Raw genomic sequence first — 17,234 nt, forward strand, 5'->3', positions numbered from 1 at the left:
TGCTTTTTCTGCTCCCTTTCGTGGTGCAAAGAAGTGAAATAGAATGAATAAGTTAGTGTCATCTCCAATTTCACCCAGAGAGACATTTCAAAAGCCGATCCTCTCCGGGGTGTGTGTGTGTGTGGGGGGGGGGGATGTTGAAACCCCGAGAGAAAATATCTTTTGAAATACACGACAGAACTGTAAATCTTCGTTCAAATGAAAAAAAATTTCATGGTGGACCTTTCTTTTTAAAGTTAAGTTAGAGACGTTATGTAGAGATAAATACAGAATGTAAGCTTCCTTCTCAACATAATGCTAACGGCGTGTCAGGACGAAGTAGGCGACCGTTGGTTGGATCCTCTGTTTGTCTCTCAGTGGACAGAAATCAGTTCAGATATTCCAAACCAATCTGTCGGCCAGTGTGACCGATGCCGACGTCGGCCTGACTGTGGCACGTTTTGCTGGAAAAATGACGGAAATACACACTGCAAAAAACAGACACCGACTATACCTTCTGCGCATGCGCGATAAATAATACCTGTCTTTTAATACCTCTCTTTACCATTGGTGGCGCTTGTCCTTATTCCTCACTGTTAGAAAAAGGCAACCAGAAAGCTTGAGTTTGACTTTAGGTTATTAAAAAGACAGTGTGCAGTAACATTAAGAAGATGGCTGCACCAGATTTAGCACAATGCTAGTTTCCATCTGTCGTCCCCATAAAATAAGATAACAGAGCAAGTTAAAATTACATACAAATACCAATATGCCAAATACATAGTGTGTATTATGAAATTACAAGTCTTAAAAAGTGCAGAATTATAAAATACAGCAATTTAAAAAAATCTGTAACAAGCATAAAATGCATAAGTCACTGAGGTAGCAGTTATTGTAGCATGTGGGTACCGTCTGATGGGCAGGTACCCAAGTACTAGTATTGTGAACACTTTACAAGGAGCGGGATATAAAAATGTAAACAATGCATACCGCTATCTTTTTCACTCGCGATGTGCTCCCCCGCAAAGCACACGTCAGGCTCTTCACAGAGTATCGTATAATATAAAAGTAAATCATACGTGGTATATCCATTTGCGTCTCCTTGTCTTGGCATGGTTTGGCTTTCATCACTCTATCAACAGACCCTTTTCACAGTAATGTCATACTGTGCAATGCCGGTCTCGCTTGAACCATAGTGACAAATTAATCTTCTCCATATCCTGTCCAGACAGACATTATAATTACTAATGAAATTGTAAAGGCTTTTCTGCTTGTCATTGCTGTTTTTTTTCTGCGTTCACTTGCTGTTCTTGTGTTGATTCACTAACTAACAGCCAATCAGAGTGATCAAATGTCACAACTTTCCGACACTGATTCAACATGTTGAATCTGCCCATAACTCCCACCAAACGCTCTATCGACGGCTACGTCATTACGTTGGTGATGCCCAGACACTTCTTGACATTGTTTTGGTGTATCGAGGCCTTTCGAACACTCTCTCATGCTTTTCTAACACAGAGACAAAATATGCAAATGAGACATCCATGTTCCGCTCTACTCGGACTCTCCAAGTTGGTTTGAACTGAATTTTCTTGAGCTTTCTTACCAGTAGCGTTCATCACTACTTGCACAATACCCTTCAACAGCACCTGGAGAGAAAATCTCAGCCCGGATCATGTCAGAGTGGCTGATGAGGCAAACGGGAAGGAAGTACAAACAGCCTTGCTGGACTGAAACTCTGACATGTGAGGTTGAGCGAGGCGGCGTGTGTGTATACGGTGCGCCTCCCCTCAATATTTCCCCAGTGACCGAGATCAGACCCGAGGCGTTGAGGTCAGCAGATAGTCCAAAGCCCATTGACAGCTGCCGGCTTGACTTTGATGCACCATCAGTGTTGAGTACTGCGCTCCCCCCACCCATTCTTCTTGCGCTCAGCCACAAGCGTGTTTGCTCAACCTGAACGCATGCTAGCCTCTCATTATGCCGCCCATGCAAACTTTGTCTCTTTGCAGCTGTTTAATGGCAGCACGTCTGTTTTTGTTTGTTTCCTTGCCATAAGATTATTCCACCTTTATGGTTGGTCGGGGGTTTGGTATTATCCCTGGCATCTGTTCAGAGGTAGAGGGTTGGGTGAGGATGGGGGGGGCACAAAAAGCCAGAGGTATAGCGGCTCGCCTGTGTATCTTTAATAGGAGACCATGCTTCAGCATCTCTCATAGTCTGTTAGTGTGAAATGTGGATGGATTTTTAAGGGAGGAGTGATGGAGCAAGGCTTAGTGCTAACAGGCTCTGCGGTCACCCCCCACAATCTCCCTGCTGAATAGCTTGCATTAATCTAATCAAAGCTGTGTTAGTCTAATTTACTTACAAATGCATGCATAAAAATAACGTTATCGTGACCCTTTTTCCTTGTGCTCACCGTAATTGTTATTGAAACAATTAACACATTTGCTCTGCGTGTTTGTGCTTCCACAAAACACTTGTCACTGCGGTTATTGTTGTACTTTCCTCAGCCACAGCAAAGTGAAACATTGTTGTAGAGACAGAGAGAAAACCACCCCCATCAGAATAGCAAGTTTATCGACACAACGCTGTTAGTCCCATCCTGCAGCTGGAGGCAAGGCCACCAGTTCATGCTACAGACTCCGTTAGTTGGGGCCGCTGCCTAGAAACACCCTCACATGGCTGCACCCTGCAGCATCCTTATGGGCACTCGCCAATGTGCTGTGTCTCTGTGCCAGGTCACACTTATGACAAAGTCCATATAAGTATAAATCCAAATCGACTGGAATGAGAAACTAAAGGCAGATTTTTTTTTCCCATTTTTCTTTCTTTCTTACTTATGAGCAACACTTGGTCAAGGGTAGCAGTAGAAACTTGTTCAATATTTCATTTAGAACCCAAGCCTTAGTCCTTGGTCAGAATGCCACCCAAAATCAGATTTTTAGCCCATCAGACTGAAACTGGATGGCACTTATGTAGTCTGAACAGTCACACAAAGCACATGAAATCAGATTTTTGCGAGACGGATCGAAACCTCATTCGGGAGGTTGGTTTCATATCACATTTGGACAGGGTGTGCTTCAGTCCGAACAGCTCCAAACACACCAATTGGTTTTGAATGTCTGCGACACAAGACCCAATGCTAGACCACTGAGCACGAATCGAAGTGCGGTACAGTAAAAAAAAAAAAAAACTATTATGTGACTTCAAGCACTACACGTTCTGGAGGACGCCTCTGTTTTGACGTTGTTGCTGTAGCAACCTGTCAGATACAGTAGTACGTGTGACCCAGTCTGAACAGGGCCAGATCCCATTTTGACACCAAATAGTGTGGACTAATGTTGTAGTTCTGGAGATCGGTCTTGGGTTTGAGACCGCCGCCTTCTAAGGGTTTCAGAACCAAATGCATTTTTACTTGGGCTTGTCTCTGTCTCGGACAGGGCGGACTCAGGCAAGTACTACTGTAATCAGTAAGAAATGCAAAATGCAGGTGCTCGTGCACTGCCTTTCCGGTACCACCAAGAGAGTCTCGCCAGCTGCACCCAGAGCGTGAATGAAGACGAGAGACACAGCGCCACCGAAAATGTACACAAAATGTCGACAAACTTCAGTAATGACTAATTAAGTTTGGTTTCCAAAACCATAAAAAGTTCATTTGTAAAGTGACATGTAAACGGAAACACAGCCAATGTGTCGGGCAGTAGGAGATGGAAACGGTACTAGCAAGGTGTCTCGGTCTTGACCTTGGTCTTATCTTGACTTCCAAAAGTTTTGGTTTTGTCTCTAGTCTCGATAATGTCTTGGTCTTAGTTGGTGTGGTCTTAACTTCAACACTAGTGTGGACAGTCAGCCCTAAAAATAGTATTTGAGGAGAAATCTGGTTGGAATCAGATATGGCCGCAGTCTGAACACAGCCTGAGACAACAACCAAGTCCATATTCTAACAGACCAAACAATTCATCTTGTAGAGAAGTGCACATCTTTAAATCCATATGGACATCGGCAGCAGGTCTGTCCTTGTGTCAAGTGCTTTCGGCAGTCCAAGTATGCGATAAATGTCTTGGCTGAAGAGTGAATTGCCGCCTGTCGCTGGTAATCATTGGGTTGTCAACCAGCATGTAATGTACTTTTATTTATGCCCATTAGTTTGGTAAGAAAGGTCCAGACTGACGCATTAGCAAGGCAAACACAGTCAACATGAAAGTGTGGCTCTATTCATTCCAGGGGTAGATTTAACCTTTTTTCTTTTCATCTATAGCATTGCATTCTACACAACTTGACTCCAAAGGCTCTACAGGCTTTTCTGAAACAGCAGCATCCACTATATTAGACAACTGTTGTGTAATTTTGATAAAAAAAGGTTAAAGAGGGGATTGATCCTTATAGAAGTGTCAAGGGCAGATCAAAAGGATTTGGGTGCGGATCGGACCAAAAATATTAAAAGCCGCTTGCTCTTGAAGACACAGACGTCAATCTTTCGGCGAGCACCTAAAGTGTCCTTGAGCTTGATCAAAGCGTTCGGAACAAAGATGGTCTCAGAAGATGCTCTGACCTTAACTGCCTTTCTCGTTACCTTTACTGGTCTCCATTTACCTGCTTGAGCTCCTCGCTACTGTTTTCCCTCCATTTATGCTGCTGGCTAGGCTGTCGGAATGCCAATGAAGCGGCCTGAGCGTATTACAAACACCAGAGAATGGTGATTAAAGATGACATATCGAAGCCTCACACCCCTCCTCTCTCCTCTCCGCTCTTTTTTTTTTTTTGCAGGAGATCGCCGCTTACTTGATAACGTTTGAAAAGCATGAAGAATGGCTAACAACGTCCCCTAAAACAAGGTAAGACAATTACGCCGTCATCTGTAAAAACATAACTCGTGATTCATTGTCCTTCCATTCGACAGCAACATCTTTTAAGCTCAGCACTTTCGGGCTGATATCAACAGTCTCCTTTTAGTTGTGCCAAAGACACTGAAATGAAAAGAATATGAACATACTGTATAGTAACTGCATACATACCATATATACAGTACATGCATACATACATATCCATCTTCACATTTACCTTTAAACTAATCATGTGTTTCCATGGACTGATGCATTGATGTGTTGGATAACAGCAAATGACTTTTCAATAAAATTCCATCTGCTAACCTAGACCTCTCATGCTGCACGCAAAACACTATTGGTCACAAATGTCAGTTTTGGACCACAAAATGAGTTGGCTGTTCACACAAGGCCTCCACTGCCAAGGTTGACATGTTCATGCATTTTGAATCAGTCCAATATGTTAAGTGTTTCTTATTCTTTCTCACCGGGCAACGGTTTTGCTATGCAGCTAGTTGCATGGATCCTCATGCATGTGTAAATGGGACCCTGGGCTTTTTAACATAGCTCCTATTCCTCATGCTCCTCTCACCCCGCACCTTCTCATTTCCATTGACTTGGAGAAATATTGACAAGAACTGTGCATAAAGGCACTGGTAATAAGAATACATTTACAGAAGAGCAATGTGAAAATCTATTTTTCATCAATGATTTTGCTTCCTACCTAAGAATTCTCATCCTGGTTACTACTTATTCTAGCATATAAGGGATGCAATTCTGATGAATGATGCATAGGTGAAATATAATAATTAGAGATGGGCAAGTACTAATACCAGGTATCGGTATCAGACCGATACCCAGCCTTATTTTTAGTGCAGGACTGTGCAATTAATCAAAATTCATTTACAATTTTGATTATTACCTATTACAAAATTAGCACAATCGTAAAAAAAAATAAATATATATATATATATATATATATTCTTTTTATTAAATGTTTAAATTTTAAAAAAAATTGTTGGAGTTTTGTCAACATTGTTTTATATTTTTGAGTTTACATTGTCTAATACTATATATAGAGAGCATAGTCCAATGCATTGTTTGTTTATACAAGGAAACCATACTTAAAATTTACATTTGTACTTTTTTTATTTAAAAAAAACCAACTAATTTTATAAATTTGGTTTCGTCCAAAAGGAACTTACATAGTTATAGTGTTTCAAAGAATTGTATTTGCCTTAATATTTTTTTTTAAACGTTTAAATATGTTCTTGTTTTCAATCAAAAAAAAAGTTAATTTGAATATTTGTGATTTCAATTATTACCAAAATAATCAGGATTAATATTTTTTTCATTATCAAGCAGCTCTAGAGTCAATTTCAACACTCTTTCCAGATTTATATAGCTTCACACTTGGCAGAGTTGAAATAACACTTTTTAAATAGTCAGAGTTACTCAACTTAGTTACTTAGCTTTCTTTCAGTAACTCTCTGCAGTTTTGGTTTACACTAAATAAATTAACTGTCAAATAACTCCAACACTGACCTACATTTAAACCAGACAGTGTTAAAAATACACGTGGGTTGAAATCAACTTTTAACAGCACCAATTTTTGCCGTGCACTCGCAATGGCTACGGATACTTGTATCTTTTTGCAGCTGTTTTATGATTAAAAAGTAGAAATGAGAAGGATATAACATTTCCATTACTCTAAGGCAATTTGAAGGAAAAATGCTATATTGGAATTTCTTTAAAATGATCTGTCATTGTTTTTCGGCCAACATTTTAGGTATCAAAGCACTTGGTAACAGGTTAACAAAACAAAAACAAAACAATCCAAACACGAAGCTGAAGAATGTGCCAATATTGGAAATGTCACCGCTCTGGCATGCTCCAACACGACAGGCCAACAATGACGCCCGTGCATGACTTTTGATCCATTGACTTTCTAGCCAAGCGATTCCCAGGATCCTCACGGCCAGTCTGTCACCGCTGGCTGTCACATATGTGTTGCTCTCAGTAGCCTGTGCGCTCTGGGATTTCAACCTCTCGTCATGTCTCAGTGCAGGTGCCGCAATATCAGAAAACATAACACCAGGGAGCGTCCCCCTTGTGTGTACATCTGCGAAACACCTGACGACACAAAAAACACATCCCGTGGCGTATAGTAATGGGAGAGGTTTTGTTGCTGTGCAGAATGTGTAGATCTTAACAAGAGAGACGGACAGAGAAGTGTGAAGTGTTTGTATTTTCCTAGATGTCAGTAAAAGGGCAGAGCGTAGTGATGGATGGCAGGCCAGGAAAGCTCGTCAGCAATGAAAGGGTGCTGCATATATGTGTGATTGACGGGAGCTGATTGATGGCTGGCCTCCATATGAAAAGCTTTCTGCTCAAGGTAATAGGTGAAAGGTCAAACATGGGACACCTGTGGTTCACACATCTGTGTGCGGTCTGCGTGTTTGGTTTGACCCCTGGGGGGGAATAGGCTAAGTAGGCTAATTTTCCCCACTGCTAGCTCCTGTGGACAGGGTGAGCAAGGCACGATAGGAGGAAACGATAAGCAGCTGTAGGATCACACGGCTTCCCCCCTATGCACGCAACAACTCTGACATATGCGGCTCATAAACATGGGAGTGGGCAACGGCTGCAGTTCAAGGAGCTGAAAGTAGCCAAGGTGACGTGTAGTGGAGGGCGCACACTCAAAAGAGATGGCTGCCCGTCAACGCAAGGATGATGAGGTGAACGGGAGCAACTGCAAGCGTGATTTATTTTATTACAATAATACTCCTCACAGCAGCCAGTCATGTGTCGCGGTCTAACAATACAAGCAAAGCTCTCGTTTTGGTGTTTTCTCTTTATTTACCATCTCATATTGGGCTAAAAAGTTGACCAAGTCAAATAAGTGGACTTTAAAAATAGGTGAAAGCTCCGCCAGAAGTACGTGTTTGACCTGCCGTCCATGTTTCTGCAGGAATCTTTTTTGAAGACGCACACAATGGACAGGAAGTTATTGAGCTCATTGTAGCTAATAAGTAGCTCCACTCGTTTAATCATGGACTATTGTTGAAGCATCATCTGTCAGTGACTTTTAAGATACTATTGCACGTGTGAAGTAGATACAATGATAGGAGTGAACTAAATGGCAGTAGTGTTGTTTACCTTAAATGTATTAGCTAGCATGCTAATGCTAATCACGATTGCTAACCGTTTTGTGTAGGCTCATTTTGTTGGGGTTTAGTTTTTCATCAATGATTTTGGTTTAGTTTATATATACAATTCTTTATTTATGCTGATATTTTTGTCCTTTTTGTAATAGTATATTAACTCTTTTACTGCCAAAAACGTTAAATAACGTTTAGTAAAATCCTACGGAGGGGTGCCAAAGACGTTAATATTAGAGCCGTCAAACGATTAATTTTTTAAATCAGATGAATCGCATCTTAGAATTTTGATTAATCACGATTAATTGATTAATTTAAAAAAGGCTTTTTTTATCAAACATTTTTGCCCGCCAATCATAATCAGTAAATGACTTGCATAATTTAAAATGAAAAAAAAAAAAGACAAAAATATTCTGAATGTCATATGTAATAAATGTTGACTTAAATTATTATTATTTTTTTTATGGCCATTACTACTACTCACCTATCGCGGGGTGACTGTGGAACGTAACACCCGCAAAAAGTGAGGGAACACTGCATATATATTGGAGGGACCATTACTCGATTATTCAGTTGAATAATCGATATGATAATCGATTTTAAAAGATTTGATAGTGACAGCCCTAAATTGGTGTTGCTGAATGATTGATGCGCCCGGCTCTCGTGATCCACATTCCCTTTCAGATAGGAAGTGCAACCGTGCTTAAAATCAATACCAGTGTTCTCCCACTGACTGCTTCAACAGCGCTACAGCTAATTCAGGCCGCACCTGTCAGAGCTCGGGAAATCTCTCCGCACTCTCGGGCCTTACACTTTAATTTACACCCACAGCCTTGCTAGCTTCCATTTCCATTAAAGGGAGAGCCTGGCATTATGGCTTTAATGAAGGCCATAGCCAGGCGGTGATTTAACATAGCCGCCATACCACACCTTTACTCCGCAGTAGGGAATGCATTTAAAGGGACAATTAGGAGTTTCCTCCCCTATAGATACTCTTACTCTATCTTTCCTGTCGCCAGTGACGACGTGTTAATGTGTTGCCTCAGCATTCTAGGAATCAGGGTGCCTGTGGGAGGAAAGGGCACACACAAACGAGTCACTGAAACAATGCAAATGGAGACAACTTGGGATTTGAGCGCATCTTGAGTGTGTGTTCGAGAGAGTGCAGGCCTTTTTTGTCTGCCATAAATGAGACAAACGTCTCCTCTGGGGCTTTTTCAGAGGTGTTTGTATGCTGTCAGATGTAGAAAGTATTGACCAGAGGGTGTCACACAGTGGTCTGGCCAAAGAGCTAATGGACACCTGAGTATTGTGAAAAGGTTGCTTGTTATCATGAACGTCTATAACTCTATGGAAAGGTAGGTATGAATATGAGTGTGTTTTGGGATGTTTTGTACTTTATTCATGGCGGATGCAAGTTACAAGCTGAGGCTTGCATTTTGCACCAACAATATATTTTTTTTATACCTTCATTTTGTTTATTATGACACTCAAATCTCAATTTGATTGCATGACAGACATGAACCTGTGTAATGTGTATAGTAACATGTTTTTTGACAGAGATGTTGAAAAATATTTGCTGGTATGACTGATTCATGGGAGTGATAACCGATAGTGACCAAAACTTAAAAAATACTTAAACTGCACTAATAAGTGTTATTCAGGGGACTTTACAGTCATTTTCTGTAGTACCCCCCTCTTGGCCAAAGTCAGCTGGGACAGGCTATCTCAACCAGTGGTGTATTTACAAGTTTGAAAAACACACACACATGTACTTCCGCGATACCCACAGACATTGTATATTGAAACTATTAAACAATCGGGCCCAGTCCTTGGAGGACCCTGCAATGACACTGAACCCTACTGCCCCCACATCCCAGCGCAATAGTCCTTTCTCCTCCGACAAGAACAACAGAACAACAGCAGCGGCACTCCAAAATGAAACCGAGTCCCTTTAGACAGTTTCCAAAGACAATGCTTTTATTAAAACCTACAGCAACGGTGCCACCCTTGAGGCACAGGCTCACCAACAACACAGTAAAGCAAAGCTGAGAGGCAGCCTGAAATCTACTAATGACTGTTTGTTTGCTATTGTGTATGGCGGCTGTGGATGTGTGTGCGCAAACAGTATTTCTGCAAGCTTGACGGAGCATGACTACGCATTGGAAAAAAAAAAACATATTCTAAGCATGCAGCAATTCATGAATGTACAATTGAGATGGCATTAGGGTTCCTCATTAACAGTAAATCCTTGTGAATGTGTTTTGAATAGAACACGTTCACAGTGCATTTCTGAAAGAGAGAGACTTTCCAGCCCCCCCCCCCCCCCCAAAAAAAAAAAGAGCGACAGGAAGGCGTATATAAAATGGGAGGGACACTCAGAAACAAAGGCATAAAAGATAAAGGGGTGTTAGATAAGATCACTTTCAAATGAAGACAGCGGTAATGAATCGAGTGAGTCAAAAGCCAGACCGTTAATGAAATGTGAAGTGGGCTGAGGTGAACTAGTGTAATCCCTTTCATCTCTTTACTTTGCATGTGCTCTACTGTTTTTCCTCCCAACCCATCAGAAATTACTGCTTGATGCCATCGGGTCTGATGGTGGCACGTTCTGGCTCCTACTTGGCTGCCAGACTCCATTATTTCCTGACTTCCCATTCAGAGTTTATGTAAGGAGCCATGCAATGCATTCTACTAGTGACACGTGGCTTAGCGCCGATCGTGATAAATTCTGCTCAACTTTAAGTGAAGATGTCCAAAATTGGCACTTTAAAGCGACGGGTGTGTGGGTAAGAATACAGCTTGTGACCAATGAGGTAACCTTGAGAAGAGCTTCACGTTCTTCTTGCTCCAATACGTCCTTAATGGACTGTGATGGGCTAAGTGCAGGAGTGTTAAGTCTCGGGGGGGGGGGAACACGTCTTACTCTCAATTGCTGCTATTTTAGGCTGTATTTAAACTGCAGTTCTCAAAACAAAAAATCATTTTAAGGCCTATCTTCAATTTTAAATCTTCGTCCAAGCGACCAGTGTCAGTGTTCTTACATTTCCTGACAATATGAAACAAACGTGGATATACGTACTTTGTACACAGAACGCGGCTGCAGGTAAATATCTATTCAACAAAAGCAAGTCACAACATCCTGGTTGTAAATAATCATGATAAATAGGAATTGTTTGTTCTTTAGTTTTTGCTCGGACTGGCTCTTCTACCTCACTGGTTCAAGTCAGGTAACCTTGGCATTACTCCACTCTTGTCTTCCATATTTAATGGTCTATGTGACTACAAGGTTACACTGCCAGTTAGATTTATTGTGGGTGTTTTTTTTTTTAATACTGATGTCGTGTGAGTAGAATTAAGAATAAGTTATATTGTTGAGTTCTACCACTTGCTCTTTGTATATTTTGAAGTATTTCATAGTAATGCAATAATATGACAAAAGAAAAATAGCTCAAGATATATACTGTACATACTCATATAAAAAACTGCCCTTACACATGTGTATTGCTTTGCTTTTCAACCTCTTTTTGAATGGAGGAAGTGAGTCACACCTTTTCATGTCAGTTACTTTGAATTGTTCCACAATAGAAACATGGGAGAATTTGGGGATTTTAGACACTTTAGTCTTAAAATAAAGACTCATTCTTAATCTGAAATGTTTCAACCAGATTTTCTTAAGAACCAGCAGTGTACCAAAGCCTTCCATGTCACCCACCCACAACCCCCTTTCATTTGGTCCCCGGCTTCATTTACTCTTTTGTCTCCACATTTTCATCCTTTGGTTTCACAAAATGCACTACTGTATGCAAGGTGTGTCAGAACCGTTCCAGTGCTTATGTAAAAAGAGATAAATTTCATATCCATATAAAACTTTTCCCTTTGGAAGTAATGCCCCTGGGGTCTAACGCACTTTCCCAGCCTTCCCTGCAAAACCTTTATGCACTCGTGAAAGGATTCTGCTGAGATCATCTTGATTTCTTCCACGTCTTCAAAAATGGGTCCCCCTAATCACCACCTTGAGCTTGAAAGAGGAGAAGGGGGGGGGGGGGTATTCTTCTCGGCCAGGAACTGTCAGGTGCTCAAGGCATTTTGAAGCAGCCAAGAGTTGTCCTACCACAACTTGCACCTTCCCTGACAAGCAAACACTTCATAATCTATGCTGGTTGATCATCTGGCCAACACTGAAGTGGAATAATTATAGATCGTACACTCAACAAAAATATCCACGCAGCAAACTTTTCCTACATACATTATAGGCCCTTTCCCTCAAATATTGTTAATGAATCTATCGAAATCAGTGTTAGAGTGAGCATTTCTCCCTTGTTGAATTCATGCCACCTCATGTATGGCATATACATTTTTTGCACAGTTGTGCCTTTGCACGGAGTTGATCAAGAGAACACTTCTTCAACGTACCAGATGCCATCGAATGTGAGCATTCACCCACTCAAGTCGGTTACAACGACAAGCTACAGTCAAGTTGAGACCCCGAGATGGTTTCTGACCGTGCAGAAATTCTTTGGCGCACTTGATATGATTGGAGGTTGTTATCTTTGTTATTCTTCACAATTATTTATTGATTGATTTTTTTGATGAACCTACAAGAAGTACACATTTTTCGCCATTTTGGGTACAGTCAAGCAGGCTTTGTTGGAGGGTTTGGAACTTCAGATAGAATGGAAGAGATGCAGTATCCAATGCTGGGAATAAGCATCATTGCTTGTGCCCAAAATTCTCCCTTGGGGCTTATTCAGTTGTTACAATTCCTGCAGGCTTGGATGTGTGACTTGTCAAGTTTCAAAATAAACCCCGGTGGCAGACTCTCAATCATATATTGCATCACTTGTTCAAAATGAAATCCTCTGCCTCCTGGATAGAAAACAACCTGTCACAGATTTTCACCTTGTTTGATGGGAGTTCCACAGCAACACAAAATTGAAATGACCACTAAGATTAAAGCAGACAAAAAACATAACGATGTAGCCTTCTTATCTGAGGTAAAATGATGAAAGGAAAATAACCAGTGTAGACCGGAACCAGAGTTCTGGCATGAGACTTTATATATTGTTACACAGTTACAGCATTCTCCATTCTGTCATATGCTGCTTCGTGAGCATCCCAAAACAAAGGCAGCTTAGTCCACCTGGGCCCTGCGGGTTGGGTGAAAGCCCACCTTGGGATGCAGAGAGAGAGAAGGAAAGAGGTGGACCGAGAGAGTTTGAGCTCAGAGTGATGAAAGAAACTGAAAAATGATCATCGAAAGAAGGCTGAATATGATGGAACGAGAGCAGTTTAGAAAATGGAAACATGTCGATAAGGGAAGGCAATTGATGAGATGGCGATAGGAGGATTCCTGATGGATGGGACGAGGAAGAGTGAGGGGGAGAGGATTTACACAAAGAGACGAAAGAAAGATGGAGCACGGCAAGATGGAGCTGACGGGGTGCGAGGTAGAGGGGGAAAAAGAAAACAGATTGCGTAAACAGTAGATAGAGATGGAGGGAGGTGAGAAATGGATTCAACTGACCGATGGAGAAAGGTTCTGTGGTTTTGGGGCATCGGAGGGAGAACACACACAGTCAATAGATTATTACCAGTGCAGGCCCGACTGCCTTGGATTTGGACTTAATCGTGCCTCTTGTTTGTCTGTCCTCTCAAGTAATGCCCAAGTCAAGCCCGGTGAAGCAGCCGGAGCCTGAGGCTAGTGGAAATGGCCAGGGGACGAGATGGATGTTCATTCTCATCCCAGCCACTGTTTATTACAAAGGCCAGTTTGCCCACTGGAGACTATTCAGTTGAACATACAACATTGTCTTGCTGCATTACCTTCATTCTCTCTTAACTGCTAAAAGCTGCTGAGACAAGTATTACTTCAGGATATGTAACTTTTTTTTTCTTTTTTTTAACATAGCTGTTTTGTCCTATAACAAGTGAGTCAATGGATCAGAGATCAAATAATCTATTTTAGATCAGCGCTAAATTTTACCTCGACCGATTACAAATATTTTTACTTTATGTACTGTAACCATTTAGATCAGTTGTGTACAATACAAGTCGCATTGTGTATTACACAGAATAATATACCATAACTTTGCATCCTGAAATGTATACAATTATAAGGTCATTCTATGGCCTTGTCATTCAAAGTAAAAACTTTTTTTTTTACAAGCAATGCTTAGGTGGGCAATGCAAGTTGTGCAAGGAATCAACCTGGATGCCACTATTTTACTCATAGCAAAAGGGTTTATTGGGAAAAAACAGTGCAACATACTGTAATTATGACACTGTAATACAAACACACATGACAAAGATTAATGTTCTTATAACTTATTGTATGTTCTATATGAAATATGTATTTTTGAACAAATAAAAACAAAAAAGAAAATTGACTTTTTTGTTTTTCAATTTTAAAGAAAAATGCAATATTGGGATATATATGGTAAAAAGCTATTTGCGGGGAATAGGGACCAGGTAGGTCCGCGAATAGCAACAATCCGCATATAATTGATAGTGAGGGGTTAATTCTACGTTCTGAATTATATATTTTTTTTTTTCTGCCAAAAATTGTCATCGGCCTAAAAAAAATCCATATCAGTCGGGCTCTAATATTTTCTATTACAAAATGAATTGACATATTAAGGAAAATGTACCAAAAAATATATATATTATTTTTGTATGGATTCCTGTTTTTCATGTCCTCTTCTTTTATCTGTATTAACACCAACCTAGTTTTTCCTTGGCACCAATTACACTGTTCCACAAGATAACAACAACCAGAAAAAAAAGAAGAAAAAAAAACATCACACGTCATATCCTCATTGAAATTAGTGTTACTGGGGGCTGAATCACACAGAACCAAAAATTCTGAACTCCTTGCTGAAGGTAATAAACTTTGTGGTACTGCCACAACACTGCACAAAGATGTGTTTATCTCACTGGAGGTGTGTTGTGAGGCTCGGACAGTCAAGGCAAACAGTGTGACGCTCTCTCGGCCGGCCATTGTGAACAGGCGGTGAAAGGGAGAGCAGCCAGCAGCAGGCCACAGGAGAGAGGGGATAAATAAATAGAGGGGGAAGTTGATGTCAAGCAGGTGTTCAAGGAGAAAGTGTCAGCCAAGCGGGCCGAGATGGGAAAACTGCTGCCTCTGCAGCCTGATAATAAAGACTTAATTCAATTAGCGCTTCTGCACTGGTGAGCAGCGTCCAGGTTGGCCGTCACAGAGCGGGACTCGGACCCTGCTGAGCTCACTATGAGCCACCTAGACACATGGAGACCAGAGTCGCACTCGACTGTGCTGCCTCACACAAGGTAACTGACTATTCAACCCTGACTGACTGAGCAGACTAGACATGTAACCTTGCCTCTAACACACAGTGTACCTCCTCTAAATTCCCCTTTGTGTTGTCCTGTACTGCCCTGCATTGACTACTATGCTGCAAATTACAACATCAAATCCCTATTTTCAGCTCGTCAAACTCCCATCACCCATTTGGGCGCCATTCTGTCGACATATGGTGTGTCGCATTCGGGTTCCTTAAAGAAGCTCTCGGAAGTATTTCAATCAACAAAGTGTTTTCCTCACGGCGCACCGAAACCTCTCTGGCCGCCGTGTGCCTTGGGTGTGGCCCTGGCAACGATCCCTTCTAGATCAAATCGCTCTAATGTGGTGGCCAAGGCTCAAAAGGCTGAAGAGAAGGGACAGGACACATAGCATGAGTGAGGCAGTTTGCCATTATGTAAAGAGAAAGAGAAAATAGATTGTGGATGGTTGCCAAAGAAGCGGGTGAATCACCGGCAAAGACACACACACCTTCTGTCCCAATTCTTCTCTCCAGCTAAGTTTGACAGAACAGGAAGTACAACAGAGGGGCGGTTTGTGACGTGGCACCATCTCATGTGTAATAATGGCAAATGGCACAGCTGACCCTTTGCACTTAATCAATTGAGCGACCATGAAAGAGCAGCACCCTGGCCTGCAACCACAGGTGGCTTTGTGGATTAAAGAGCAGTCAGGCAAGCAGCTCCGCTATTAGGTGACCCTTGCTCCGCAGCACTGATTGAGCTGCCTCAATACACCCTGATTTATTTTTTATTTTTTTACAAACTATCATCTTGTGATCTTTCAGCAATGACTCAGTTGCTTAATTATGGGGCCTTTCACAGGTTGTAGATATTAATCTTCCCTATAGCCTGGACTCGTACTCTAAATCTGCATTTGCATATTTGTTTAGCATTTAACCACCAAACCCTGAATCCATTTGAATTGGTTACTAAAAACATGAAATGAGGAATCCAATTTGATTATAATGGTAGTGGAAGGCACTTATATGGCGCTTTATCTACACCATATGTTGTCCAAAGCGGTTTACCAAACCTCATATATATACTTTTTTGAAAATATATCAGTGTAGCAAGACTGCAGCCGACTTGCTAACATTTCCGCATCAACCTATGAAAAGGTTTTCTTAAAGTTTAAAATCACTTGTTTTAACCTCACTTCACCATACTGGGGCCAACGGAAGAACCACATTTTTTTCCCCTTCACTTTTGGTCAATTTTTAAATCCATCCATGTCATGTCTGTCGTTTCGTACTACTAGGTAGCTAGTGCAAGCTAACCCCTGTAAGGATTTGTCTCTCCAGTCCCGTTTGAAAACTCCACAAATTTTTAGTAAATACCATCAGTTAAATGTTGGATGTGAACATATAAACACACACAAGGATTTGTTTTCGAGTGAATGATGACAGTTAGCACACAGAGTTATTGTTGGCAGATTAACGGTGTATTTGTTATGCTATTGTAATTGTAGTTTGCAATGCTACATCATATTAAGAAGTGTTTCTCAAACAAGAGCATTAAAATTGGTCATTTAGAAAAAAAAACTTTTGTGTGTGTTGTAGCCTACTTGTTCACTGGCAGAGTGTTATTGGCCAGCCAATGGTAGTACTTCCTCCTACTACCGCTGCTGCACTTCTTTCTACCTATGAACACCACCTTGACATTTCAAAAGACCCGAAATGGACCTTCCTTGAGTGAAATGTCTTCATTAGTGCAGATTTGTGTTAGATAGCTACCACAGCACTCCATTTACACGCTCCTTCCCTCACGATGTACTTTACCCCAGGCAAGACCTTGACTACTTAAACTGTTTCATTAGAGGTGGTAGGGAATGAAGTTGGGGAAAAGTGGATGAGTGCAATGTATTAATTTTATATCTCTGAATTAATCAATTCAAATAAAAGGCAATTGATAAATAATTCAAACCTTTTCT

At 41.1% G+C, this 17,234-nt stretch overlaps 1 protein-coding gene across 11 annotated transcripts in view; it reads left to right on the plus strand.

Moving 5' to 3' along the window:
• The window catches only part of camta1a (calmodulin binding transcription activator 1a), a 330,875-nt gene that overhangs the window by 140,167 nt on the left and 173,474 nt on the right, over nt 1-17,234 (plus strand). For all 11 annotated transcript variants that reach the window (XM_086068103.1, XM_086068104.1, XM_086068105.1 and 8 more), the window contains one exon: nt 4,747-4,814. In XM_086068103.1, the coding sequence (XP_085924229.1) occupies nt 4,747-4,814 (68 nt within the window). The remainder of the gene's footprint in view (nt 1-4,746; nt 4,815-17,234) is intronic.

This window comes from Leptonotus elevatus, chromosome 2 (genome assembly GCF_054856555.1).
Source record: "Leptonotus elevatus isolate MCC_2025b chromosome 2, RoL_Lele_1.0, whole genome shotgun sequence".
NCBI classification, from domain to species: Eukaryota; Metazoa; Chordata; class Actinopteri; order Syngnathiformes; family Syngnathidae; genus Leptonotus; species Leptonotus elevatus.